This window comes from Falco biarmicus, chromosome 6 (genome assembly GCF_023638135.1).
Source record: "Falco biarmicus isolate bFalBia1 chromosome 6, bFalBia1.pri, whole genome shotgun sequence".
Taxonomy (NCBI): domain Eukaryota; kingdom Metazoa; phylum Chordata; class Aves; order Falconiformes; family Falconidae; genus Falco; species Falco biarmicus.
In genome coordinates this window covers 11,453,799-11,481,484 of record NC_079293.1, presented here as the reverse complement: position 1 = coordinate 11,481,484, position 27,686 = coordinate 11,453,799, and the positions used below count along the sequence as shown (strand labels likewise).

The window sequence follows — 27,686 nt, the reverse complement described above, 5'->3', positions numbered from 1 at the left end:
GTTCCAAACCCTGCTGAATTTAATTGATGGCATCACATGAGCTAATACCTAAACCAGAACTAGTACAGCTACACCTCAGTGATACAGCCATGATGCTTTCGATTCTGTGTTTGACTTCTGAACATTAGGAACAAACTGCCTTGATAAGCAAAAAACCTGTTACAAAGCTGGAAAGCAGTAATGAAGACTTTTGTGCACGCTGATTAAGAAGCTTCTATGGCTGTTAATAAAAATTAGTTTTCTGTCTCTTTGCTTGTAAAATCACCCAGTTGTGGTAAATTCAGTTGTCTTCAAATATGCTACTAATCCTCTGGCTCTGCTTTTCTAATAGAGTGTCATCTTTTTACTTTATCAAGAGCATGAAGTAAAAATTTGTGACCACCAAAACAGAGAATAATAACAAAAGAATACTTTCTTGTATGTCAGCTACATCATGTATTCTCTGTAACCTGACTAAAGAACTGGATTTCAGGAGATTGTCTGTGCTGTCAGACTATTATGAACAGAACATCTTGGCATCATTTGACAGCTAAAAGAAAAAAAAAATTGTATCCCAGGTTCAGAGGCCTTCAGATTACAAAAGATGCCAAAATCCCTAAATCTGAAGAACCAGCTGACAATAGAAAAGAGGAAAGTGCATCATCTGACATATTTAAAACTGCAATGGAGGTCCTGAACTGTCAAGGTGATGAACTACTCTTAACAGACCTATTCCATTTTTAATTTCTATAATCAGAATCATAGGTACAGCTCTATGCCAGTGACAAGCAACCTCATTCTTATCTGGAAGTTACCAGAATGGGAAATATCAACAACCTAAGCACTGTGGGAAAAGGCTGATATTATTTGGAAGAACATTTATGTATGATACAGAAACAGGTAGAGGATCACGATATACTATTAATCTGACTCCACGTAGCTATTACCATGACGTCTGTCTTAACTATACAAAGTATAGTTTTCCTAAATTCCACTAAAACATTACTAATTTTACTATTTTTATCACAGAACAAGAGCCATGTTTTGGGTTTAGTTATAATTCATTGTCTTACAGCTGCTAAGTACATATCACAGTAAACAAAGAGGGAATATATTAGCATGAAATATTGGCATTTGGAATAGGATACCAATTTACCATCTCTGCTTTTCTAATTGCAATAGATAGCAAATATCAGCAATTTGGCCCTAATGGGGCTCCATAAGCTCTATAACACAGACCAGAATGGCCAACACACCTGATCCCTCAGTTTCTCTCCCACTGCCTGCATGGTTCTCCCTTCTGCCGTTCTCATGTAAACCAAGGAGAGCTGCAGGTTTTCACAGCTGACCTGGAAAATCAGCTCACTGTCATTTACTTTCCAAATTTGTCAATTCTATTATTTAAAACTTGCAATTTAATATAAACCTTTTCATTCGAAGAAGAATTACTCTGTGGACATCCCATAAGCATGACAGAAACTTGTACAAGTCTGACATAAAAAACATACACCATTCATCAATTTTGAATGTTTACTGTTATCTGATACTTACTGTTCTGCAGTAAAAGTCAAAGGAAATAATCACAAATGCTAATTAAACAATAATTCCCATATAGTTCAATATGGGACAAACATGAAGACTTAAGTAGCCTTCAAAGTTTGATCTGAAGTCAGCAAAATAACTCAAAAACACTTAGGCCTGAATGATAATTACAAATAAAAAACTAAATTAAAAAGGAATTGAGTGCATAAATTTAATTTTGTTTACAAAATGGAAAGCAAGGAACTTAAAAAAGCACTGGAAAAAGAATACTATTGTTTGTTTGTGTAATTGATTCGTTAGAGAAATCTTTCCTCTAACAAGAACAGAAGTAGCTTAAGCACAAATGTAGCTTACAAACTATCCCACTCAAGTCAGTGGGACTAACCCCAGGTTTAAGTTAAGCTTCAGTACCTTTCATATCAGGCACCTACTATAAAAAAGCCAGGCATGCTCTGCACTCTTCAAAATAGTGTTACCTGTTTTCTCTTGTATTAACAATTCAAAGGGATAGCTACAATGCATTTGTACCTACGCCTTTGTACCTACGTATTTGTAGTTATAAAAACAATTCTGTAAAAGGAAAAGTTTACTTGCACAAGCTGGATTGAAAATATCTTCCATATAAAAATTAGCTGTAAACTTTCGTCAGTGTATATTGTATTGTTTCACAACTGTTGAAGATTAATCTGTGAAATGCTTTTTCCCCACAGAATTATGAAATTTCATGTTGCAAAGAGAAAGTTTAAGGAAACACTTCGTCCATATGATGTCAAAGATGTCATTGAGCAGTATTCAGCAGGTCATCTAGACATGTTATGCAGGATTAAGAGTCTTCAGTCGCGGTAAGGAAAGAATAATTTCTGCTCTGCATAAGCATCTTATGTCATTCACTGCATAATGAATATTGGTAACGTTTCACATTTCCATATTACATTTGGGTACAATTGTCATCCATGCTTCAGCCCAGCCTCTCCTTCCGTGAACACAGCTGAGCCAGAAATTACACTGTGGGTAAAACCAAACAAAAACCCATGTATCTAAATTATCCCCAGAAAACAGTAGTCTAAACAATAGAAAACGTAACCCTGTATCTGTAAAGTCCATTCATAAACAAGGAATTTAGTCAGGTGGTCGCCAAAAGGATGAGGTCAACATTAAGAACTGCCTTTCTCCCACCCCAGACTTCCTTTTTTTGTGTAAAAGAAATTGGGAACTACCGGTAATGTAGCATTTCCGTAGATTTTATGTTCTCAACTCCCAGCTGTTATCATGTATAAAAAAAAAACAACAAAAAAAACCCCAAAAAACCACGACATTGCATCATGTGTATCATTACCAGCATCAGGGCTGAGATGCCTGCTTCAAACTGACAGCTTTCCCCGGACTCGCTGCTGCTGTTAGGATGGGAGAGCTGAGGGTGACACTGGTATGTCTGTTCCTCCACAGTATCAGGCTGCTGGAGAGGCCACCTCCTTGCTCCCCCTCTCAGCAAGTCTAGCCCTGGATCTCCCAGATGATGGCGAAGTACCGGCTCCCAGTTCCTGCCAATGGAAAAGAAAAGCAGTCTCAAATGCTAAAAAATAACTCTTTTCTTTCTTCTTTTTAATTAATAAAATCAAGGGGTTTTTCTTTCTCAAGTGCTTTTCTGAAGTACTGTGATTTAAATGTTTAATGTATGGATATAGTGAATAGTTCCATATCATCACTGATTTCAGGAATCATGGCAACTTTTGATTTCTCTTACAGCGTTGACCAAATTCTTGGGAAAGGACAAATCACAGCAGATAAAAGAAGTAGAGAAAAGAATCCTGCAGAGAATGAGACAACTGACGACCTCAGTATGTTAGGGCGCGTAGTCAAGGTAGAGAAACAGGTAGAGTGATTTTCTGTGTCACCTTATCTTGCTTTGTTGCTCATGCCTTCTGTGTATTTTATTGCCACTTTCCAAGGCTGAACAGGTAATTTTTACTTTTTTTTCTTCTAAAGCCCCCTTCGTTTACATGTTGAAATAAAATTTGTATGAATCACACTACCTTAACTGTCTTCCGTGAACAAAAAAGTAAGGAAAAATTGCAGGTTATTAATTTTTTTTCCTTTTATCAGTCTGCTTATGAAAACTTTACATGGCTTTTGTCATTTTTCAAAGGTCAATAATGTATACCAAGCTCCTTCCATTCTTCTCTTCAGTAGTCATATTTTCCCTTTGCTTGGGTTCCAAACATTTTAAGTTAGTATTTGGTATTAACATCAAACTTTTACTCTTCTCCTCTAGGTACAATCCATTGAATCAAAGCTGGACTGTCTATTAGATATTTATCAACAAGTCTTACGAAAAGGATCCGCATCTGCACTCACTTTGGCTTCATTTCAAATGCCAGCTTTTGAGTGTGAGCAGACTTCTGATTATCAGAGTCCATCAGACAGCAAAGATTTGTCTAATTCTGCACAAATCAGTGGATGTGTATCCAGATCAGCTAGTGCCAATCTGCCTCGTGGCCTGCAGCTTATACTGACACCAAATGAATTCAGCACTCAGGCTTACTATGCTTTTAGTCCAGCTATGCATAGTCAAGCAACGCAAGTGCCAAATGATGGACCTGCAACAGTTAATAATACATCATACCAAATAAACCAGGCAACTAAGCCAGCAACTCCAACAACATTACAAATACCACCTTTCTCATCAATGAAGCATATCAATAGGCCTGAGCCCGTTCATATTATTCCTGTAACCACACAGGAAAATATTTCTGATGTCACCGCTTGCCTTGTTGCATCAAAAGATAACGGACAAGTTGCACAGTCCACTACGACAAAGGATCTCACATGGAGAAAAAGCCTGGATACAGAAGGGGAACCTCTGCTCTCTGTTAAACCTGTGGTGCAAATGGATTTAGGAAAATCTTTATCTGTACAAAACCTTATACAATCAACAGAAGAACTGAATGTACAGATTGCTGGCAGTGACTCCAGCAGTTCCAGAGGTAGCCAAGACGTATACTCCAAATGGAGGGAGTCAAAATTATTTATAACTGATGAAGAGTTGGAGACAGAGGCAGGAGCAGAGACTACTGAAGCCATCTCGCGCCCGTTAGTGGAAACAACTCTCTCTGCTGACTCTCTAAGGACTGGAATATCAAGATCATCTCAAAGCATCTGCAAGCCAGGGGACGGTACAGAAGCACTCAATCTGCTCCATGTCAAACTTAAATAACAGCTTGTGGGCTTTCTTCATTGGCTGGGTCATTCCTCTAGTCATACATATCATAGCATGAACTGTTTTCAAAGCCTTTTTAATAAGATAAAATCACGAAAATCAGGATGAATCTGCAAAGCAGTTGAATGAGCCCATATCTCCTAGTTGCATGAAAATGCATGTTTAAGTGACGGCTAACATTCAAATTTACACCTACAGTACGGCCTTTCATGTAGTACAGTAGGTTTAAATAATGAGTTGCCTACAAAGCTAATGCTGCAGGATGTATCAAAAAGCAAAAATCTGAGCATTTAGACCTAGTGCCGTTTCTACAGGGCAGAAGTAAAAAATCGTAAGGGTTAAAGCACTTTGCTTCTGAACTAATTAAATAAATAAATATATATGTATAATGTCCTGATTTAGATGATAGTTTATGTTTACAACAAAAAATTATCTACAGCTGCTAGCAAGGTACCAAGGAAACCAGTAATATGGGATTAGAAATGGCTGCCAGTTGCAAGATACACACATTAGCTCATCAGTAGTCAGTTATTTTTAACTTTGAAAAGTACGTTCATATCCATCCGATTTTTGGTGATTTAGTGCTGTGGCAAAAGTATCTGACACACCACTATCGTGTTGTTCTTTATAACAAGAACATTATTTTACTATGAAAAGTTTGTATTTTGAGGATTGGGGCTGGCCTCAGAAGTGGATAACCTGGGTGACTGCAGTAAAAATTCAGGGGACTCTCTCCTTCCAGTCTCACTGAGGAGCTATCATGTGAATCTGAAACATTTTGGCAGCAGTAGGTGAGGGAAGGAAGCAGGTGCTGCCTTTATTGTAGAAGACTATTTCCTTCTGTGGAAATTTTGGCAATTTTCTGTGCAGTCCCAACGTGATACCATGACAGCACTTACTTCATAAGGCTGGGAAAGGAGGGAAAATGAGGAACTGAAACTAAAAAGGACAGCACAGGGAAGAAAGATAACACAATCAATGAAGAAGAAAAAAAATATGGATTTAGATGTGCAGGAAGGGAAATGATCCCAGAAAATAAAACAAGGAAGGTAAAGAGGCAAAAAGCTGGAATTTTTTTTTTAATCCAGCCTGTCAGTCACAGATATGGAGTGCTATTTCCAAAAAAAAAAAAAAAAAAAAAAGGCCATGTAGGCAACCAGAAATGGAAATAGAAATGGGGAAGACCACCTTAACTGAAAAAAAAAAAAAAAAACCAAACCTGCAGATGAGGTTTTTTTGGTTGGTTGGTTTTGTTTGGTTGGTTTTTAAATAAAAGGGGAGGAGTAGAGAGGGGAAAGCAGTTGCACCCTTATAGCTCAACACTGTGTCCCACCTGCTGTCATTTCTTGTGAACTTTCCAAGAAAGAACCTTCAGACTCCTTCCTCCTAATACCTGAGTTTCCAAATTTAAAGCCTACATGAGACCAAGTATCCCTGCTTGATACATCCTCTGTTTTTTCTCATCCTAACCTACACTTCACTTCTGCTGAGATGCAGGAGCAGTGTTAGTGACTATCTGCACATCCCCAGCAAGGCTTTGCCACTGGGAGATCCCTTGCAGAGCCTAAACAGGCTTTTGCTCTTCCCAGCTGAACGAGGTCTCTGTGTGTTGCCTCCCCTGATTTATATCCCACCTGCACCACAGGCTTGTAGACAACCCGATTTGGGCTCAGCTTCCCTCTAGCAGCAGGAACACCGAATGTACAGGGGTGCCAGTGCCAGCTCACTCAGGGCAGTGTTCTCTCAAGGCCCAGACCTGCTGGGAACTTACTCTGTACATCAGTATCACTCCAGTCTTAACCATGGCTAAATGCTGTAGATTGTATTGTGAAGGACTTGATCTGTTTACTATGAAACCATTACAATTTCTGCTTCCGTATTTCCTTTACAGAAGTATTCCTGGATGTTACATGACAAACTTATTATGTGAAAGTACATGCAAACTGTAGAGTGTATATATTGTGTCATTATATGGGGTCCACGGATGGTACACTGTGTTCCATGGCTTACACCGGAGCAAACTTCAGCTGTTAAATCCTGAAAGACACCTTGAAGCACAATTTCCTCACCACTGATTTGCCATATAATTTACCACATTCAGCCTTTCCTGTTTTCTTTCATGTGCAGTCTGATCATACTAAAGCCTGATTACAGCAGTAATTTTGTGAGGATAAATAGGGATTTTTCTACATCTCAGTTCATTTAACTCTTAACTTATTTGAATGTCTGTGGTTTATCAGACAGATCTGTAAGTTTGAAGTACTATCCAATATTTAAAAATGTACAAGCTGGTTTTAGGCTTTTCTTTCTTTTTCCTAACTGTTGGTGCCTTTCTTGCCTTTCACGTGAACCCTCCTGCTGACCTAAGTGTAAACCTGCACTTAGGTTCGGTCAAGGAGCAAGAGATCCGGCACATGGCAACTGTGTGTCAGCAATGAAACTCCCTTCCCCTTCTTGACGAGATCGAAAAATCAAGGCATCATGAATTGGACACCACTCTTCCACCTTCATCTGCACGAGCAGATGGTTTTGCAGCCCCACTGAGCCCGGAAGGCATCAGTGGGAGAACTGAGCATTGGCCCTGCCTGTACCGATGCCGCACAGACACAGGGCCTTGGGTTTTGCGGATAATTTATCTCACGGAAACTTGGTATTTTTGCCTTAAATGACATGCTTGAGTCCTTCTAACTTTAAGTTAATTTATTTAATACAATTTTGTGCACAAAAGAATGAGTTCTATAAATTATGTATGAAAATGTTAATGTCTTTACAAAGTACTAATAAATCCAGAAGATTGTATCTTTTCAAATTATGGTTTAAAATCCTGATTTTTTTCTTTTGTGCTCACCATTATTATTTTTGTAGCTGCAAGTCTTATCACATAGGAATTTTTTAACATAATATTGTTAGAAAATAGAAAGAGTAGTGAATATATGAAAATCTGGAGAGGAAGAATTGTTTGTTTGGATTTTTATAAGCTTTGCTCATATTTCCTCATGAGAAGTTTCCTGTTTCTACACTCGCTTTTTAAAAGACAGTGTCATGACTGACAATCATTCATCAGTTTCACAAAAGAAGGACCTGTCTGGCTTTTCAATTCTTGTCTTGAGCTGCTTATAAAGTCCAGTTCATGACAGATAATAAGAGTTGTTTATGAGTAGGGACAAGACAACTTTTGTTTTGATTTACAATCCATTTGAGGATTGTTGAAGAGAGAATTTGATCTTAAGTAAGAGCTTCAGGAATTATGCCTTATCCAAATAACTGTTTTCTGATCAGCGTGTTTCTTGTATCTGATTGAAAAGAGAAGTGAAAAGAATAGTTTTGATGATTATTATTTGTATAAAAATTTGTAATTGCTCCTGGCTTATATGATCTATACTTTTTATTTAAATATGAATATGGTGGTTTAGCCTAGGGTTCAAGATTGCAAAGATCATACACTTTTATTCACAGTGCCCACGGTTGTTCCATATGTTTTTGAGATAATCCTACTTAGAATGACTGCTCTCATAGTATGGTGATGAGTAATTCACCTGCTCTTTTGTGATAAATCATACTGAATTGCTGATGTATAGTAGAACATCTGATGTACAGTACTATTTTTGGATTGGGACCTGCAATCCTTACTCAAGCAAAAATTCTATGGAATTCATTCATTCTATGGAATTCAAGAATTTTTCTTGAATCAGGAACTCAGTTTCAAATCCTTAATTTGTTGGGCATCTGTTTAAAGTGAAAATGGTAATATTCCAGTTATTTCCTGAGGAAACTAATATTTAGCTGAATTTACCCATGTCACATTGACTATATAAAAAATAACGCACAAAGTATTGATGTAAAAAGGGAAGAAGGGACATTTTTAAAAAGCACAGAGAAAAGGAGAATAATCAGAAAAGTGGAGTAAGCAGGAAAAGAAAATGTAATAGCAAAGGAACGAAAAAAGGGTTTAAACACCTGAGGCTAAATTCATCCTTGGATGGCTTCTCTGACTTCAATGAATTCACTGCCCAGCTGGGTGAAGTTCAGCCTCCATTGGGATAATCAGGCTCAGTTCCACTGACCTTAAAGGAGCTGAACCCACCTATACCAGGAATGAACTTGCCTCTCTGGGCCAACTTTTACCCTGACTCATATGTCATGCAATCCTTTTGGATTCATTAGGTTTGAATGAAATACAGGTTAGAAAAGAATTTGCCCAGATATTTCTGCTTCACATTTTTTTTTTCCAAGTGTGTTAACTGACTTAATTCAAATGGATTACCACATCACACAAAGTGCTGTCACTATCTAAAAAGGTTAATTGATTTTTCAAATAAGATTTGTCCCCTGCAGCGTCAGTGGAAGCATGTAATATTTTCCTGTTCATTCATCTGGATGCAAATGTGGCCATTCATTCGGCTGTGGCCACACATAGGACAATTCCAGACATACCCAATATCATCTGCTATTGGAAGCATTTTTGACTTCTTTGAAAGATAAAAAGACAGTTTCATAACAGACTTAGAAGGCACAAAGGCTGCTTCCACTGACACTGCAACATTAGCCAGTACATTAAAATGTTAATTGTAACTTCTTGACAAAGTTGAATCCATATTGTTGTTAATAAAAATAATTTGAAAAGTACCATGCTTACTGGGGTTCTTTCCTTACAAGAAAGATTGTATGGTGTGAGTGCATATCAGGCAAGAAAAAAATTTAAATCGCTCATTGTTTTCCATTTGAAGTTTCGTAATTTTTTATTAAATGGACCAAAACACCACAAAGGAAGTTTACTAGAATAAAATGCACACAAACCAGTCTGATATGTTCAGTTTCTGGTAACTGTCTACTTAAACTTCACGTTTCAGCACTTCTATGAAAATGAGTTTGGAAGTTATTATTACCTTCCCTGTTAGATATATGGTAATTGATTCAGGATCAGCAACCAGGGGCTTGTGTGAGGAGCGGGATTCCTCAGGGAAGGCCCATCTGCTACCTCAGTTTAACTTGAGGCCTAGGTGAACCCCTTTCCTCTGCACTGAATCATTAAAATTGCTCTAGAATGCTGCTGCACCAAGCGTACAGCCATCTTTCCCCACTTTGCTCTTCCTGTAGTCCTGCCAAAAAGAAGCTTTACTATTTCAGTGTGAAGTACGAAATACAGAGAGCCTGTTCTTGCGGTGAAGTCAGTGCCTGTGGAGACTTCAAAATCAGAGCAAGATATTTCTTGTACAGGGATAGTTGATCCCCTACCTCTCTGATGAACATAATCTTACTGAAATTTAAAGGTGCAGTCTCCAGAAAGGCAGATTTTTCCATGTCAGCCATTTGTACGCACAGGCTATATGAACACTGCCAAGCTCTGCCTAAGGATAAACAGAGGACAGGAAAAAAAAAAAAAGCAAACATGTGCCTGCTCCTCTTGTGTTAAACTGGCCAGTCTTGCTTCACGTGTACATAGAGATAGCAGGGAAGGGTCAGAGGACAGCAATGTGAAGTTCTTCCCGTTAAGTTGTTACCTTGCAGGTCACAACGGCCAGGCACAAGCAGTAATGTGCATGCATAGACACATACATGTTCACCGTTCAGCTCTGCACAATAGTACAGGACCATGCTTAAAAGGGAAACGTAAATCCTCATTTAGCAGATTTTCAGTGTAATTGAAAGGAGGGAAGGGGGGGTGTTAGCTTTTCCTCAGGGTTTGGGGGTTTTTTTCTGTATTTTCACTGTGACAGTGACTGAGCACTGGGCCAGGTTGCCCAGGGAGCTTGTAGAGTCTCCATCATTGGCAACGTACACACTCCTGGGCAACCAGCTCTTGGTGTCCCTGCTTGAGCTGCGGGGCTGGACAAGGTGACCCCCAGAGGCCCCTCCAACCACAGCCATTCTGATTGCTTCCAATACCATGCCGGCTTTGGTACGCTCAGTCATACTACAATATTCATTAAAGTATCATCAAAGCCTCATTTGAGATTAAATATTACTACTTCCCTAAAAAATTCAGACTGCAGTGTATCAGCGTGACACGAGCCTGGACACCTCACAAAACTACTCAGCACCACCCTCACTCCCCAGCCTCCCCTGAGGCTGCCTGCCCTCCCTCCGGCCACCCCACAGACTTCGGGGGCATCCCACAGGTTCAGGGCCGAGTTCTTGCCCCTCTCGTCCTAAACCACCGCCTGGCCCTCAGCGGAGCGCGCCCCCCCCCGGGCTGCCCCGAGGCCGGCGGAGCCGCCGGACCCCACCGGCCCCGCAGCACGCGCCAGGGCGCGGACGGGCCGCGAGCTCAGCCTCGGCTTCAGCCAGGACGGCCGTAGGTTCTCCCGCCCGCGCGCCGTCTCGCCGAGCCAGCCAATCACTGCTTACAGAGCCGCCCGTCCTGGCCAATCAGCGTGCCCCTAGCCTAAGGCACGCTGAGGGCCGCCACGTGAGCCGCGCCGTCCGGCGGGGGAGTCGCCATGTCTGGCGGGGGCAGGAGTCGCGACGGGGGTGGCGGTGTGTCGGGGCGGCCGCCATCTGCTGCTGCCGCCGCCGGGCGCCTGTGCCAGCTGCCGGCGACCCCTTCGCAGAGCTGCATCTCCGTAGAGGGTAGCGGAGGACGAAGGAGCGCAGAGTGGCGGCAGGTGGCGGCCAGCGGCGGAGGAGAGTGGAAGGCTCGAGGCACTGACGGCTCCCGCGGCCCCGGGGAGGCGGCGCGGCAGGGGCTGCCCCGAGCCACCGCCGGCCAAGCTCAGAGCGCCGCGGTGCCCCTCACCTTCCACATCGATAGTGCCCTGGTCGGGGCTCTCATAGGTAATAATGGCCACACCGCTACCCCCCGGGGCGCTTGGCAGCAGGGGGGAGCAGGAGAGGACAGGACCCGGTCAGGGAGAGGTTTGTTGGTGTGGGCCCCTGGCAGTTCCCTTGCACCTCTGTCGTCTGGCACGGCAGGATGCTTTTGCAGGGCACTGGCTGAAGAGCAGAGCTCTCCTGCTCGCCAGGGTAGCAAAGCTTTTCCTCCCTGAAGCGGCTGGCTTGGTGCCCGTCTCTCATGGCTAGCAGTCTGTAAGTGGGCTGAAGCCCCTCTTTAGGCATGTGGAGGAAGGGTGGCTCTCTTGGAGGTAGTTTTGTTGCTCTATCTCTTTTAACTGGGGTGCCATCCACCCCCGTGGCCAGAAAAGTTAGCCACATTTTCCAGTGTTTTGGTGCCACAAGTGCTGTTATTTATGGATGCATACCCTCACATGAATGGCTTAGGTTTTGGTTACAACCAAAATACTTAAAGAGTTACCATGTGTAGTTTTTTACAGTTCTGCCTAAATCTCTGTAATACCTGCAGTGTATCTTTATAACAGGTCGGGGAGGAACTAAAATAAGAGAACTTGAGGATTCTTCAGGTGCCAGGATAAAGGTACTATATGCTGTGTGGCGTCAAGGCCTGGACTCTGTTGAGAACATACTGAGTTTTGCTCCAGTGTAAACCAGTGGCTGCAGCAAGTTGAAGGGTGTTGCAGTGATAATTCAGCTCTTTTTACAAGAATGGGTAAAAAGGAAGTGGGATTGAGAGTATAATTTGACTGGTATGTGAAAGTAAGAAGGGCTTATTGATATTTTTTTCCCTAAGTATGCGTTTATTTCCCTTTGTTTTAGGAAGGGAATTAAAGGACCTCTTCCTAGGAAGAGAAGTTAAAATTCAGGAAAAAAAAATTAAAGTTTGTTTTCAGTATGTATTCCTATATAATAATTTTTTTGGAGTATCAAAAAAAACTCAGTAAGGTTTTATGAACATAGGTTATAAAGGGAACCCATGAAGCTGAAATAAGGATTTTTGGCAGTGTTGCTGTGCAAAACAAAGCCAAGATGTTGATTGACAATGCTGTTACAAGACCTGGACAAAAGAACATTAGAGGGGGGACTGAGAAAGGTAAGTAATATGTTTTTGGAAGGTGAGGAGGGGGGAAAGAAAACATAAGTTTGCTAGAGTATTTTTATATTGTTAATATTTTACCAGAGTGAATTAACTTTCAGCTTGTTCTTGGACATTGTCATACTTCCTTAAAACAGAAATATGTAGATGTCCTCTTTTCTCAGCTATGAATAGTATCACCCCCCCACCCCCAAACTGCCAGACTTCTGTGAGAATCTGTTCCTTTGAGGTTTCAACACTTCTAATGAATGCAAAAGTGTTTCTTGCATTATCAATCCGATTCCTCGAAAATACAAGTATTGGTTATAGTTTAACGTCTAATGTGGTATCAGTGCAGTATTAAAATTCAGTAAGCTTTTATAATGCATCCTGTAAAGCAAATGGTACTGATCATAGCACAGGTGATGCTGACTTCTTACGGCTTTCATGGCAAGTTAGCATTTAAGATTTGATATTGCACATGGTGCCTCACTTTACTAGACCTGATGATGTTAACTGTCTGTTACATGGATCTGTAAGTAATGGCTATATGTTGAGGTTCTGCTTATGTTACTGGTATTTGGCTTCTGTGTGCTCCCGATGACTTTTTGCGCAGACAGCATCCATAGTTGTTTATTTGAGGCACTGATGAGGAAGAAGGGATCATCAGAGAGTTGTGTTCCAGCATTAGAATAAAAGGAATGGAGTAATTGTGAGTTTTGATCTTGGAGGTGCCCCAGATGGTAGACAAGCATGTTTCAGGAGACTAGAAACAGTTAACACTCCTTTAGTATGTGTGACTGTGTTTTCCCCATGTTTCCTGCTCTTCCACTAATACAAATTACATTCCGTTTATATCTTCATTGTAAAATCTCTTTCTTGAGGAGTGTTAACCTCGTAAAAAAAAGGAATATACAGTATAATAGCACTAAGACTTTAATTGTGGTGTTATTGGGTGCTTTAGAAGTAAACCTTGTTCTTGTAGGTGTTAAAAATAAAGCTTTCTGTCTCCATACCATCTACTGGATTCACTAGTTTTTTCAAAAGTCTGCTGAACAGCAAGCCTCCTTTATAGCTGGAGGAACAGCATATTGGAACCTGTCATTAATTCCTTTATAAAGATGTTGAAATGCTGCTTTTTTCTTACCAGAACTGGATTTGTACAGGCTTTGCCAATGTTTCATTTTAACACCTAGGAAAGAATTTTCTATTTAAATGCTTCATGTCTATTCACAATCACTTAAGAGGCCTTACAATAGAAAAAGAAAGTCAAGTGTTTGTTTTGAGATGATTTCTTCCCTACCTTGCAACAGATTCCATCAAACAGCAGCATTTTGGTACTAACTCTGGAGTAAGAACCTTGGACGTTAGGAACCCTGAAAGTAATTCAAAGAAACCTGTGATTAACTGGATCTCTCTCCGAGAAAACAAAGCTAAATATGAAGTTATGAAGTGGGCAGGTTAGTTTTAAAATTTTGATTGTATGGTACCTGTCTTTATTTGGTAAATCTGTTGAATGCTTAAATGTTTTAGTTTTTGCTTTGAGATAACTGATTTGGACACTTAAAGATACAGTTAAGTATTTTGCAGTAAAGTGACGACATGAGCTTTTCTCAGCATGGTCATGGAGGACGCTGTAGTTGCTGTGTGAAGACTTAAACTTGCTACTCTACTGGTGTTTTGACTTCAGCCGTTGAAAATGCTGCTGTTTTGTATGTGACCGCAGCAAAAAACTGAGAAATGTTAAATATTGTATATGTTAATAGAAATTACTTTAGAACTTGAAATGTGGGGAAGTGGTTCTTTTTGCAGATACTTAAGCACTTGTCTCAGCCTTCATCTTGTATGTGAACAGCAGTAGTCTTCCAGCACTTTTGACTAGCCTTCCTAGTACAAGGCACTGTCTGGGTTTTGGGATTTCCATCTTAAACTTTAGCAGACTTTCCCTGAGTCTGTAGCATTTCTCACTGACTCAAGTTTACTACTTCTGATTGTTCAAGACTTGCCTCCTATTGAGAAAAACTTCTATGAAGAATCATCAAGGACTGCATCTATGTCACAAGAGGAAGTGGAGCTGTGGCGGTAAGATCGTTTCTATTGGGAATCATCTGCTTGGCAAAAATTATTGTTGAAGTATAAAGCCCAGAAAGTTGGAGGTGAAATACAGCGACAGAAGCATTAATGTTAGGGTTTTGTAATAATTTAGATCTTTCTTAGGAACTCTTTTATTAGAAGTTAAACAGTAACTAGAAGATGATGTATTAATTAGTTGCTTGGAAAATTAACTTTAGGGATTAACTGCTTCTCTAAAAGTGTTTGATCTAGTTGACTTTTGGAAGGGGAAAAAAAAAATCAAGATGGTTTGTTTGGCTTTTGGCTGTTTCTTTGAATTTCATGAAACTGCATGTTCACGTTTTCTAGGTCCTTCCAAATATGATTGTTCATGTGTTGAATACCTCTTGGCTGCCATTTATTTCCCCATATATTTTAGTCAAATGCAGTGCTCAAAGCAAATTTCAACTTTTATTACTGTCCTCTTCCTATCTGTCTTGTCTTTGCAAGTGCATCTTGGTGAGTATATTCCTCAGTTAACTGTATGCATTCATTTTGATCTGTTAATCTACATCATTACTTCACAAGAAAAGCAGATCATCTGTTTCAAGCGATTCAGTTCAGGCCCTGGTAATAGCTTCAACCCTTTTCAGTAGTTCTAATGAAGTTGGTGAGCATTCCTGAAGCGTTACCTTTTATTACTTTTCTTTATGCATGGTTCTGGTTTTTCTCTTGCATGCCCACCAGAGAAACCTTGCCACAGTGAGCAAAGCATGGAATTGACATGTTTCCTGAAAGTTTATGTACGTTATTGTTAAAGCTAGTCAAGAGTAACAGAACCTTCGTTCTGTAGGTTCAGAACATTCATTGAGAAATGGCACTTGTGTGATGGAGGGATGTTTTTAATCTAATCTGTTTGTTTTAAAGAGGAAAAGGCAGTAAATGGAAAAAAAAAATTAAACATGAGGAGAGGGTGAATTACCTGTTCTTTTCATAGCCCATACCCTGCCTGAGGTAAAACTGTTTGCTGAATGGAATCTTCAGAAGAGTACAGGACTGGAGTGAAGATAAACTACTTAATAACGCTTAATGGCGGGGGGGGGGGGGGGGCAACACACACGCAGAACCTCAGTTTTTAATACAGCTTTTTTGTACATTGTGTTTTGGGGTTGCTTTTTTTTTTTGGGGGGGGGGGGGGGGGGATGTTGAACTTGGCCTACTGGCCACATTGTTTTTTCTAGACTGTTCTGTTTGTGTTTTCTAGAGCATCCGGGGAGCTGCTCTGAAAATATTTCAGGAAAGCTTTTGTCAGAGTATAGTGCTCTGACAAAGAGGTGCAATCCATTCCTCTGTGTTCTGGGTTGTATTTAGGTTTAAAAACTTGAAACATTATTTAATTTGTTAATAGAGTGTCATTGAAGTCTGATATGACAGTACTGCAGTTTGTTAATAGCCATATATAACTTCAAATTAGTCATGCTTAAGAGGAATGGTAATTGATGCCTCCAGGAGAAGTTTCTGTAGTAAAGCTTTCTTAAAAGTCAGAATAGCTGTAAGTTTCATTCAAGAGCCTCAACTTGTTTTCTGTTGTTACAGGAATTAAAAAACAAAACAAAACAAAACCAAAAAACAAACCAAAAAAACCATCCAAAAACTCAGAAAGCCAGTCTTTTATGTTAGCTCTGAATTTTCAGTTAATGAGACTTTAAAGCAATTGCACTTCTTTAATTCTATACAGGAAAGAAAATAATAATATAACTTGTGATGACTTAAAAGAAGGTGAAAAGCGCTGCATTCCCAATCCTGCTTGTAAATTTGAAGATGTATTTGAGCATTATCCTGATATTATGGCTAATATAAGAAAAGTTGGTTTTCAAAAGCCTACACCAATTCAGGTATTCCTTCAATTTTGATGACCCTAACTGAAGCTAAAGTTAAAAATACATTAAGTATTTGTTGTTTTATATTAGTCCCAGGCATGGCCGATCTTACTCCAAGGAATTGATCTTATTGGTATAGCACAGACTGGTACTGGGAAGACATTAGCGTACTTAATGCCTGGATTCATTCACTTGACTTCACAACCAATGTAAGGACTGCTGACATGTCTGACTTGTGTAGTTGTGGATGCTTCGCCCCTACCCCCACCCCCAATGTGATGGTTACAAATTGGAAATAAGTTATAAACTTGGTGGAATAAGTACCAATTTTATCACCATAGATTCTGTTAGTAGCAATATACTGAGAAAGTCTAGAACAGTATAAAAATATTGGATGTCAGATGTGATAGACTTTGCCTAGCCTTACATACCCACATTCTAAAGATGGTTTATTGCAGTTCCAAGGATCAGCGTGGGGGGCCAGGAATGTTAGTCCTTGCTCCCACTAGAGAACTGGCACTTCAAGTAGAGGCAGAGTGTTTGAAGTACGTATACAAAGGAATTAAAAGGTAATCCAACTTCTCACTTGCTTGTTAAGTAATATTTGTCTCCTACCACTTGTGGCTTAATTCATCTACTGAAATAATTGCATTTGCTAAGAGAGGAGGGCAAGGTAGTAAATGCGGAGTCTGTATTTCCCCAGTTTCTAGAGTGCCTGTTTTGACTGCTTTCATGGTGAAAATCTTTGTTATATAGTCAAATTCTCTGTATTGTAGCTTTGTTGCTTCTTGTCCTGCTTTATGGACAGCTGAGAAAAGTCTGGCTGTGTCTTCTCGGCATTGCTGTTAGGTAGTTCTAGGCGGCAATAAAATCTCCCTGAACATTATCTTGAGGCTGAACAAGTCTGGTAACCAGTTTCTCACATCATGCACTTCATCCTCTTGATCATCTTGGTAGCTACCTGCTGGACTTGTTCCAGTATGGATATGTCTGTCTTTCAGTAGAGGCAGGGAGTACAAAAACTGGATATTGTGCTTGAGGTGTGGTCTCACAAGCACTGAATAACAAGCTCTGTCAACCTGCTGGCTACCTTCTGTATAGCACAACAGTTACGCTGCTGAACAGTGTTCAGATTCTTGCCCAGCCAAGTCTTTTCTGCAAAGTCCTCTTCTAGTATGTTGGCCCTCAGCCATGGGGTAATTCCATCCCCGTTTTTGCTTTCGTTAAACCTCATGGGATTCCTGACAGCCCATTTCTCTAGCCTTTTGTGGTTCTTCTGAGTAACAGCCTAGTCCTCTAGTGTACCACCTGCTTCCCCAATTTGGTTTTACCCACAAACCTGCTGAGAGAGTAGATTTTCATTTAAGCTGTTAAACAGACATTACTTTACTTCAAAACTGAATTTCAGAGCTCTCTGGTAACTTTGTATAGCACTCAGGATTGTAGTCATCAAATAATTAAATGCATGTTCTACTTCCTTCCCCAAAATACTGAGGAGTTTTACAGAGTGTGTTGAGTTTGAATGTAAGCCTAATACCTTTACAAGTACATTGATTGATTTTAACAGCAAAACAAATTAACTTTTGATGGTACTGTTGAGAAAATTATGCGTCCTTTCATATGTTCAGCTATTTTTGGTATGAATATTTCCAGAACAACGCAAAACATACTCATAGCTTAATAGCTACCTTCCTTCCTTTTATGGTTACTTTCACTGCACTTTCAGCAGAAAGCTGTTGCTGAATGTTGAGGGAGTATCATTCAGTGTTAAGTTCATTATTTATTGTGGTGCTGTCAGTCATACTTACTGTGTTTCTTCTTCTTGGTAATACCAGATGGTATTTTTTAAAATGAAGCAATATCGTGGCATTTATTTGAAAAAGATTGACTTTACTTGAACCTTAATACACTGCTTCTGTAAACATTTTATTTTTTTCAGTATTTGCATATATGGTGGTGGGGACCGAAAAGGACAGATAAACGTGGTTACCAAAGGTGTGGATATTGTTATTGCTACTCCTGGCAGACTGCATGATCTTCAAATGAACAACTTCATAAATTTGAAGAGCATAACATACTTGGCAAGTAGCTGATACAGAATGCATAATGCACCAAGTTGGGAAATGGTTGACCTAACTTCATTAAAGCTTAAGTTCACCCTTTCTTTAAACTCTTCAAGACTTAATTACAATACATCTTAACATTCAGATTGGTGTCAGAGGGATGGTTCATGCTTACCGTAATTGCATTTCAGATGTGGAATATTGCCTAGAAAAAAATAAAATGGGCTTCTAGTACAATAAGCATTTTAAACATGCTAAATTATTACCTCATTTTAGTAATGTTTGCTGGTTTAAAGTTCTTTTTGTCAAAATCAGTTATGAATGGATGAAATGCCTTTTTGAAGTTGTCTTTTCCGTTTCTTTTAAAGGTTTCCAGTGACTCGGAGTCTTATTAGAACTTGTGCAGTAAGCACTAGAGTCACAGACAGTTAATATTTAAATGTTTGGGTGACTGACTTTCTTTTAATCTCAGTGGGGAAAATAGGTAGATAAACATTGTTATGAATCCTTATGTCTTCATTCTTGTCTTTTGCTGTGCTGGACACTTAAAACCATTGCTATTTCATAAAGTACTTTCATATATTCAAATTGAGTTGTCTAACTGGTGGCTTGTTGCCTAGTTTGACAATTTGGCCCACTTTCCTTCCGTTATCTGCACTCCTTCCTAAGGCTTAAATACTCATTTTGCTCTAACAAGTTAGCTTCAATTCTAGATAATAGTTGTCAGCTTACTGGCAAGGCCAGTGGTGGTATAGCATCATTAGAAATGTGGTCATCTGGAAAAGGAAATACTCTTGGAAGACAGCAGAGTAGATTGATTGCTTACAATACATGTCACTTGAAGATTCCTTTCTGTATCGCTGTGTTCAGTGTAAGTCAGTATTCATTAATCGGTGATCTGAGTGCTTTTTTTTTTTCTTTTGACCTTATGCTCATAAAGCAGAAGGAAGGAAATTTGAGTTGCATGTGAATAATTGGGAAGCATTTAGGGGGAAGGGTATACTGAAAAAAAAACCCTATATAAATCATGAAGTAGGATATAGAAGGTAGATTGGAGTAGTCATTTTATTCTTCAAATACAAAAAAATAGTGTAAAACTTACCAACTAATTTTAAAATGGAGGAGAGAGTTTTCACATGAAGAACTGGATTGTAAGAATTTATTGCCAAGAAATACAACTGAAATGAGTAATACTAACAAACAAGCAAATAAGTATAGATAACAAGAAACCTAAGATTATGTCAGTTTGTGGGAGATCTGGTTTATAAACAAGGACCTGGCTACGAGAAATTTGGAAGAAACAGTGCTAATATCTATCTTACATCTACTACAGCTTTTATTCTTTATTGAGCATCTGTCATAAATAAACCTCAACTACTCTGATCCATCTGATACACATACTTAACGCTTTCTTCTCCCCGCCCATTGAAGTACCAGTGTGCTTCATAGCTTAGAAAGCTCCTGCTGCTAAAAGGGGTGTAGTAGCCAAATCTGTATATAAAATTAGTCATGTTTCAGCCTTGCCATTGTATTGGAATCCAACTAGTTAAGGAAGTCTCTGTGAGTCTTTTGAAAATAAATAGAATTAAATCAAGAAATAGAATTCTTGTCTTCTGTCTCTCAGATGATTATTTCTAAGATTTACACAGATAGTGTACAAAAACCCTTTAATAGAATAAAACATCTGAAAATAATGGACCAGCAAAATCAGGACAGTAGAAAGGGATTATCATCGAAGTCTTACGTTTCCACATAAGTGACTAGAAAACATCAGTACTTAAAAGCATGATCCATATAATTTTGATTTATGTAAACTCTACTTGAAAATTAAAGGAGAGAAATGAGACTTGAATGGCAGCCTTCTTCCTTTGCGTGAGACTAAAACATTCACAAGTGTGCTTGATATTAGAAAAAAGATCAGTTCCAAATAGTTGTGCTCAGACCTTCAGCTCACTTGTTCTCTTTTGGTAGGTTGTTAGTTCTTATTTTGTTACTAGATGAAACAAGTTTGACCTCTGGATGTTCTGCAGTGTCCTGTTGTGAGCCAGAATGTACAGTCTGGCTTTTTTCCTACTTCTAATGAGGAACTAAATTGATAACTGATATCTTGATCTGTTGTGAGATCTCTTAACAAGGTAGAAATGAGATTTCCCCTCTAAACTACCAAAAATTTCTTACGAAGAGTGTTGTGCACAGTTCCACACCCTGTGCTTTGTCAATTTTAGGTTTGTTGGGTTTTTTAGTTCTGCACTGATTTTCAGACACCGACCAAATAATTGTTCAAACAAACAGTTGTTTCTTCTTCCTTGACTTTTAAGTGCTCTTAAGGGTGTAGGTTTACTTCTTCTGCCCTCAAATGTATTACTAAATGAAAAACCTTCAAGGAAATTGAAGTGGTGAAATAAAGTTGAACAGGTTTTGCAATATGTTATGGAGTGGATTCTGCAATTAAAATTGTTACCATTAAAATGGTCTGCTCTGTAGTGTTTTGCTGAAACCCTTATCTAAGGAACTAGACACGATAAATAACCTTGTTCTGAGCAGGTTTTAGATGAGGCTGACAGAATGTTGGATATGGGATTTGAACCTCAGATAATGAAGATCCTAATAGATGTGCGGCCTGACAGACAAACTGTTATGACAAGGTATGTAAACATAATGATGTTCTGTACTGAATACTGTAAACATAAGGTTATTGAAAAAGTTAAGTTCTAAACAAATGTGCCAAGTTTAATAAAAACTTCCACTAGCCTGAATGGGTATGGCATCAGTTTTCTTTCTAATTCTGTCTAGTCAATCCTAATGAGTCATTTCACAGTTTTATTTTCATTTCTAACCCCTTTTCTGATGTTGTATATAAACTATAAAACCAACGGAGTTTTTCCCAAAAACGGAGGTGTCCTGGGAGTGCTAGAATTTGCCCCATCAATTTGAAATGCCAGCTTCCACATCTTCATCTGGGGCCAAATGTGTCTCCTGACTTCCTGATCAATATTTGTGCTAGTCTGTACCTGGATTAATTTTGAAATTACCCAGCTTTTTGGACCTTAACAATAGAAAAATCCCAACAATAATTCTGGTTACTGTATTTTAATAAAAGCAGACTGGAAACTTGCTTATTACATATCACTGTAGTAGTAAATTAACTTCTGGCTTCATTAGAAAGGCTCCATAGCTGTTGCCCGTACTTTTAACCTAGAAAGTACCTTTAAAGCTTGAGTGCTTAAACTTCTTAAGATTATTTCTAAATGTTACATAAATTCACTGTTACTGCATGCTCAAGTGTTTCACTGGTGTATGAGAAAGAAAAGAAAGATGAATGTGATTAAATTAATGAATTGGAGAAGATTTTGCACACTCTTCTTATGTGTGTGTCTTCTTCCATTTCCTGTTTAGTGCTACTTGGCCTGATGGTGTTCGTCGCCTAGCAAAATCCTATTTGAAAAATCCTATGATTGTGTATGTTGGCACTCTTGACTTAGCAGTAAGTTTTTGGGGTTGGTTGTTTTGTTGGTTTGGTTTTTGGGGTTTTTTTGAGAAGAACCTATGGTTAAACCAGGAAAAATTTTGCTTGTAACTATATGTAAGTAAATGCACGTAACTTAAAATCAGTTCAGACTTCAAAAAAAAAAATCCATATCATTCTTTTAAAGCTTCATTAAAAGTTTAGAAAACACTAGAAGAAAAAAAGTAGCAAAGGTGTTTGTTCATGTGTTTCTGTAACAAGTCCTAAATCTTCAGTAGAAGATATTACAAGTGACGGGTATCAATACAATTAAAGTTGAATATTGTACTTTGCACTGCCACATGTTCTTGCCTAAACCTTGGTTTCTGCAGCCTTTGCCCCTGTTCAGCCAGTTCTTGTTCCTTCCCTTTCCTTCTGAAGGTCTTCATTCTCATGCATACGGATCCCTATATGGATCTGTGTTTCTTAACTGCTGCTTTCTTCAAAGAGTGGAAGCTCTGTACTGAACTCCTGGAGGGCACTTGCATAGAGCAGGAATATATGTGTTAGAGGAAGAACTCTAAGAAAGTTCAGAACTTCTGATACGTAGATGTAGTTGCATACTTGTCATGCTTATGTAGCTGTGTGTAGTTGGCTTCAGTACCAGCAGGATTTACAGAAATGGTAGTTCTACCAAGGTCTCTGCATCCTGGTCCAGAGATTGCTTTGAGTTCGGTTCTTTTTAAGAAATCTTCCTTTTCGCTTCTTTTATTTCTTCTAAAAAAGAAATCTTCCACCTTTAGTGGTAGGGATGAGGAAAATTGGTATCCAATATACTTCTGGGTGGAAATAGGGGGAAAATGTAGTTTTCGTCGGTTCTATTCAGAACTGTAATCAAAGGGCATTACTTGTCAAAGGCAGAGGATTGGGCTTTGAAAGATAACAACTGCTGTTGTAGCTCTCTTTCTTCATCTCTTTTACAGGAGCTTCTCTTAATTGTAAGAGGTGACTTCTGGGGGTGGGGGGGTGAGGAGGGGTTCCCATGTGGAGAGGGAATCTGTTACTTGTTTGATTCTTCAGCCCTTGCCACAAGGTCATGAGATAGTGCCATGAGAATGTCTAGACCTTTATACTACTCACATAGTGCACCTTAGACATTCTATGGCAGGGGTCCTCAAACTTTTTAACCAGGGGGCCGGCGTGCGGATGAAGTGGCAGAAGGCCATCTGCGGCTGCTTGGTTTCCCCCCCAGCCCCCGGCCGGGGGGGGGGGGGGGTGTGTCTGTAAATACCAGGGGCCGGATTGAGGACCCTGGGGGACTGTATCCAGCCCGCAGGCTGTAGTTTGAGGACCCTTGTTCTGTGGCAACCATCAAATGTAATGGAGTTAAATTTTTATTAACAAACAGTTGTAGGAAGAATTAAGCAGGACTGATAATTTCAAATAGATTAGTCTTCTTTAAAAGTTTGTCCCTTCAAGGAAGACTGCCATTGTTCCAACTTGCTCTGGATTGACGTAATATATACTCAAGTTAAAGTACTTCAATCTGATTTTCACTGAGATTAGGAATATTTGTTTCACCTCACTAGTCTGTTAATCTGTGCCCTCTAAAACTCTGCAAATATATAACCTGGCAAACTGCTTAAAAATAAATTTTACTGTTCTAAAGTGACGAGGGAACAATGAATAAATCTGCATTGTTTGAACTCTAAACTGATGCATATCTTGGTTTTAAAATAGTTTTTCATGGTATCATATTACTAGTTTCATATATCGTAATACGGGATTTAACAGAAAAATTGTTTCCACTTAACATCCCTTTTTGCTGCTTAACAGGCAGTAAATACAGTAGAGCAGAGAGTTGTTGTTATCGCCGAGGAGGAAAAGAAAGCTTTCATGCAGTACTTCATTGACACTATGAAGCCAAGTGATAAAGTCATCATTTTTGTGGGAAAAAAACTTACGTACGTAATCACTTCCCAGTATTACATCTGTTCGTTGGTGGGTTGTATGGGGTTTTTTTTCCCCCTAACAAATACTGGGTAGTTTCTTAGTTTGCATAATTACCAAGCATAACAGCTCTTGTCAACGTGTCAGTAGTAGTAGTGTGTTTATCTATTCATTTATTCATTCCTCTAGACTGACTAGTAGTTTGGATCTTTTTTTAATGTCATTAATGGTGGTGGTAAAACTCAAATTTCACATAGTAAGTAGATGTTAAGATTCTTGGGGGTACATTAATGTGCTGTACTGTTTCCTTCCATATGCAACCAGTGCCTACAAGACCTGAGGGGGAGGGCACGATGTCACTGTACCATACCTGAGCTTTTTGAGTGAAAAACACAAAAATAATCTATTTCTCTTATATATAAAAAAAGCAAAAAATTATGTGGGGAATATTCTTGCTATCATACTGGTTTATAATAAGTAACAGCTGACCTAGGTAGGGTTTTGTCCTTAGGCACGTTTAGTTTTTGTTGTCACAGTATCATCTTTTGGATCTAAATGTAGATGCTGCGCTTTTTCTTCCCCCAGCCCTCTTTAAGAACCAGTGTTTTATTTTATCCTAGAGCTGATGACTTAGCAAGTGACTTTAGTCTCCAAGGAGTTCCAGTACAGTCACTTCATGGTAGCAGGGAACAGTGTGATCGAGAACAGGCCTTAGATGACTTCAAGAGAGGTAAGTTAGTACCAAAGTACTGGTTTATTTAAAAAAAAAAAAATCAGGAAACAGGGTCTTCAATAAAATTTGGAATGTCTGAGTTAAATAATTTAAAGTAAGTCTTGTTTGTTTTCTTGAAATCTCTATGGAAAAGTCAATATTATGTTAGTCTACAGAACGGTAAATTTAAAGTGTCAAATAATGGTGCTTTCAGTGAAACAGTTCTGTTCTTGATTATGCTGGTAGGGTTATACTTTCATGTTATGTGATCACATGCTAATAAAACAGTAGTCCTATGGTAAGGATGCCCCCTGACAATATAGTTGGTGGAGTTTCTGTTCTTTTCAGACTGTTTCAGCTAGGCATGTTTCTTGCTTCTTCTGCACCCTACTGTTCTACTTGGGAAGTACAAATAATAGTAAAATGATACTTCGAGTGCTTATTTACCACCTTGTATTTGATGCTAACTCGGTGTGACATGCAACGATTTTTTCCTTTATGTGTTAAGAATAAGTGCATTATACACTAGAAAACAAATAGACCAAAAGGAGTATATTTACTGTTTATTTTATAAACTCCCATTCTCTTTCTGTTGTACTTATTTTAGGCAAAGTTAGAATACTGGTAGCTACTGACTTAGCATCCCGTGGCCTTGACGTGCATGATATTACTCATGTTTTTAACTTTGACTTCCCTCGCAACATTGAAGAATATGTTCATAGAGTAGGTCGTACCGGAAGAGCAGGGTAAGCGTTTGTAAGAGAAGAGTAACGTGTTGTCAGTGTTTTATGCAGTGCACAGGTGTTTGTCTTGCCAAATACTAGACCTACAGGTGATGTGGGGTGGGGGAGTGAAGCCTTCAGGGTCTAGCAAAGTATGTTTTAGATAATGTACTGCTTCGTGTTTCGAAATTAGTTCACTTAAATGTAAGGCAAACAAGTGTTCCACTCTTCTGTTACTTCATGAAGTGGATAGGAACGAGGGCTGTTTGACAGCTGGTTTAAATGCTGAAGAATTATGGTTCAAAACATTGTCTGTGTAGATAATCTGAAATGTCACTTCCTTGTCTATCTCTTCGTGAGCCACTAAGTTGTTTAGTTTCCTAGGCAGCCCATTGGGAAAAACGTATATAATTTCAAAGTTTTCAGCCTGTCGTGGTGGTGTAGTTTGGTGCTAGAATTTTTGAATGCTGCTTTCCCAGGTTGGCACAAGTGCAGTTTTTCTTTTGTATGTGTTTATTTTATTAATGGTATGTATGTATGCCTTTTCATGCTTAAATATGTTGTCTTTATGCTAGGTTTATTGTCTAAAAGTCTCAATTAGTTGTGCCTTTGCTCCATATTAGGTGAATTGCCGTATTATGATCTTTATGAAAAGTTGCTTTGTGTCACATGCATAGTAAATACTCAAGCCAGTTTTATTTACCAGTTCAGTAACACTGCCTTACAACTTATTACTGTATAGGTCAGTAGGAAAAGCCTAGCAGTAGTTGTTTTGAAGATCAACAGTTATTTTATTCCTTGTTTTAGACGTACTGGGAAGGCAGTAACACTTGTCACCAAGAATGATTGGAGAGTTGCATCTGAGCTGATTGAAATTCTGGAAAGAGCAAACCAAGTAAGAATACACGTTACTGGGTAGGAATTGTATTGGTTCTGGGTTACGACCTGAAACTCTTCATGAAGGTCTAAGCCTACTTAGACCTTTCTTGGTGAGTGTTTGTAGTGTCTTGTGCAAAAAATCGGTGCTTAAGTCTGTCTTGCTGTGGATATCCTTAGCTGTATTTTACCTTACAGGTGAGTCCCAGAAAAGAACTGGGAGCTTTAATCAAAGCCTTCTGTGTCCAAAGAAAGGACATAGAGACCTGCTGAGGAATAATAGTATATATTTTATTCCATTTGTATTTCACTTCTGGATGCATGTTTAGATTTAAAACTGACTTTGTCCTTCTGCTGGTTTCTTATCAGGTAGTTCCAGACGGGCTTATTGCAATGGCAGAAAGATACAAACAATTTCAAATCAGAAAAGAAACTGAAAAGGATATGCAAAGACCTCGGAGAAAGCCCTCAAAATAACTGTAATCGAAGTTCAAAACTTAGTGAAACAAAATGATTATAGTTAGTCATAGCCTCTGTGGGCTTGGATTTAGAAGTTTGTCTTGGTTGTTTTCTGTACCTGTGCTATTAAAATGAGTTTTAAATAGTGGTTTAGGAAAAAAAAAAACTGGATTAACTTTATATAGAATTAAATCTGGTTTTGCACTTGGACACTGCTTTCACTTAATTACATTATTCTAGTGTGATGTGCGTGATTCTAAAGCCATTACCTACTGGTTAAAAACAAATATTGTGGGGTTGTTTGGTGGTTGGTTGTGGGTTTTTTTTTTAGTTAAATGCCATATTAATATATAAAAATATAAAAAACAATCTTTAGTTTCAGAAAACTGGATGAGTGAATGTAAGCAGTTTGTCACTGACTTCAAAATAGTGTACTTCTGCATTGATACACCACATCTGGCAGTATTTCTAGGGATAACTTGGTTAGTTGAGAACTACTGTGTTTGCAGTAACTGATGTCTGCTGAAGCAAGTTTTGTTTTGTTTTGGGGTTTTTTGTTTATTCTGAAACATTGAAAAACATTTTTGTTAAGACTTGTGTTTTAAGGGGTTTTTTTGAGAGAAGTCTACATTTCCTCCTGATGGAGGAGAGCATAACAAGAAGTATGTGTTCGTGACTAACTGGGGGGAAAAAACCAGCTTCCGTCTACTCTTGTTCTCATGAATGTAATTTTCTAGCTTAAGGAAGAAAAACAGTTTACTAGAGCAATCTTAATAAAATCATGAAGAAAAAATACATTTGAAGGTCAGCTTTTATTTCTTTGAGATAAAGTTGATTCAAATTTTACATTTGGTTGTCAGGTTCTTTCACACAGACCCCTAATGATAGTGGGGTCTGTTTTCACTCTTTGGAAGTTGTATGG

General features: G+C 38.9%; 2 protein-coding genes across 4 annotated transcripts in view; both read left to right on the top strand.

Annotated features, from left to right (window-relative positions):
* KCNQ5 (potassium voltage-gated channel subfamily Q member 5) overlaps window positions 1-9,364 on the top strand; it is a 303,789-nt gene extending 294,425 nt beyond the window's left edge. For all 3 annotated transcript variants that reach the window (XM_056343358.1, XM_056343356.1, XM_056343355.1), the window contains 3 exons: window positions 2,232-2,363; window positions 3,268-3,394; window positions 3,794-9,364. In XM_056343358.1, coding sequence (XP_056199333.1) covers window positions 2,232-2,363; window positions 3,268-3,394; window positions 3,794-4,735 — 1,201 coding nt within the window. In that variant the 3' untranslated portion in view covers window positions 4,736-9,364. The remainder of the gene's footprint in view (window positions 1-2,231; window positions 2,364-3,267; window positions 3,395-3,793) is intronic.
* A 1,814-nt stretch (window positions 9,365-11,178) lies between these two features.
* Window positions 11,179-27,077, top strand: DDX43 (DEAD-box helicase 43). The gene is made up of 16 exons (XM_056343551.1): window positions 11,179-11,512; window positions 12,055-12,110; window positions 12,491-12,627; window positions 13,962-14,065; window positions 14,606-14,687; window positions 16,396-16,552; window positions 16,628-16,746; window positions 16,996-17,106; window positions 18,477-18,618; window positions 21,145-21,245; window positions 21,997-22,084; window positions 23,882-24,009; window positions 24,616-24,725; window positions 25,315-25,453; window positions 26,237-26,324; window positions 26,675-27,077. Exons 1-16 carry the CDS (start codon window positions 11,179-11,181, stop codon window positions 26,780-26,782), a joined length of 2,004 nt encoding a protein of 667 aa, XP_056199526.1. The 3' UTR covers window positions 26,783-27,077.
* Window positions 27,078-27,686: the final 609 nt, after the last annotated feature.

Coding starts and splice junctions, on each gene's coding strand:
- DDX43 (XM_056343551.1), top strand. CDS start 11,179: ATGTCTGGCGGGGGCAGGAGTCGCGACGGGGGTGGCGGTGTGTCGGGG. Junction 11,513..12,054: donor CCTGGTCGGGGCTCTCATAG/GTAATAATGGCC, acceptor TCTTTATAACAG/GTCGGGGAGGAACTAAAATA. Junction 16,747..16,995: donor CACTTGACTTCACAACCAAT/GTAAGGACTGCT, acceptor GGTTTATTGCAG/TTCCAAGGATCAGCGTGGGG.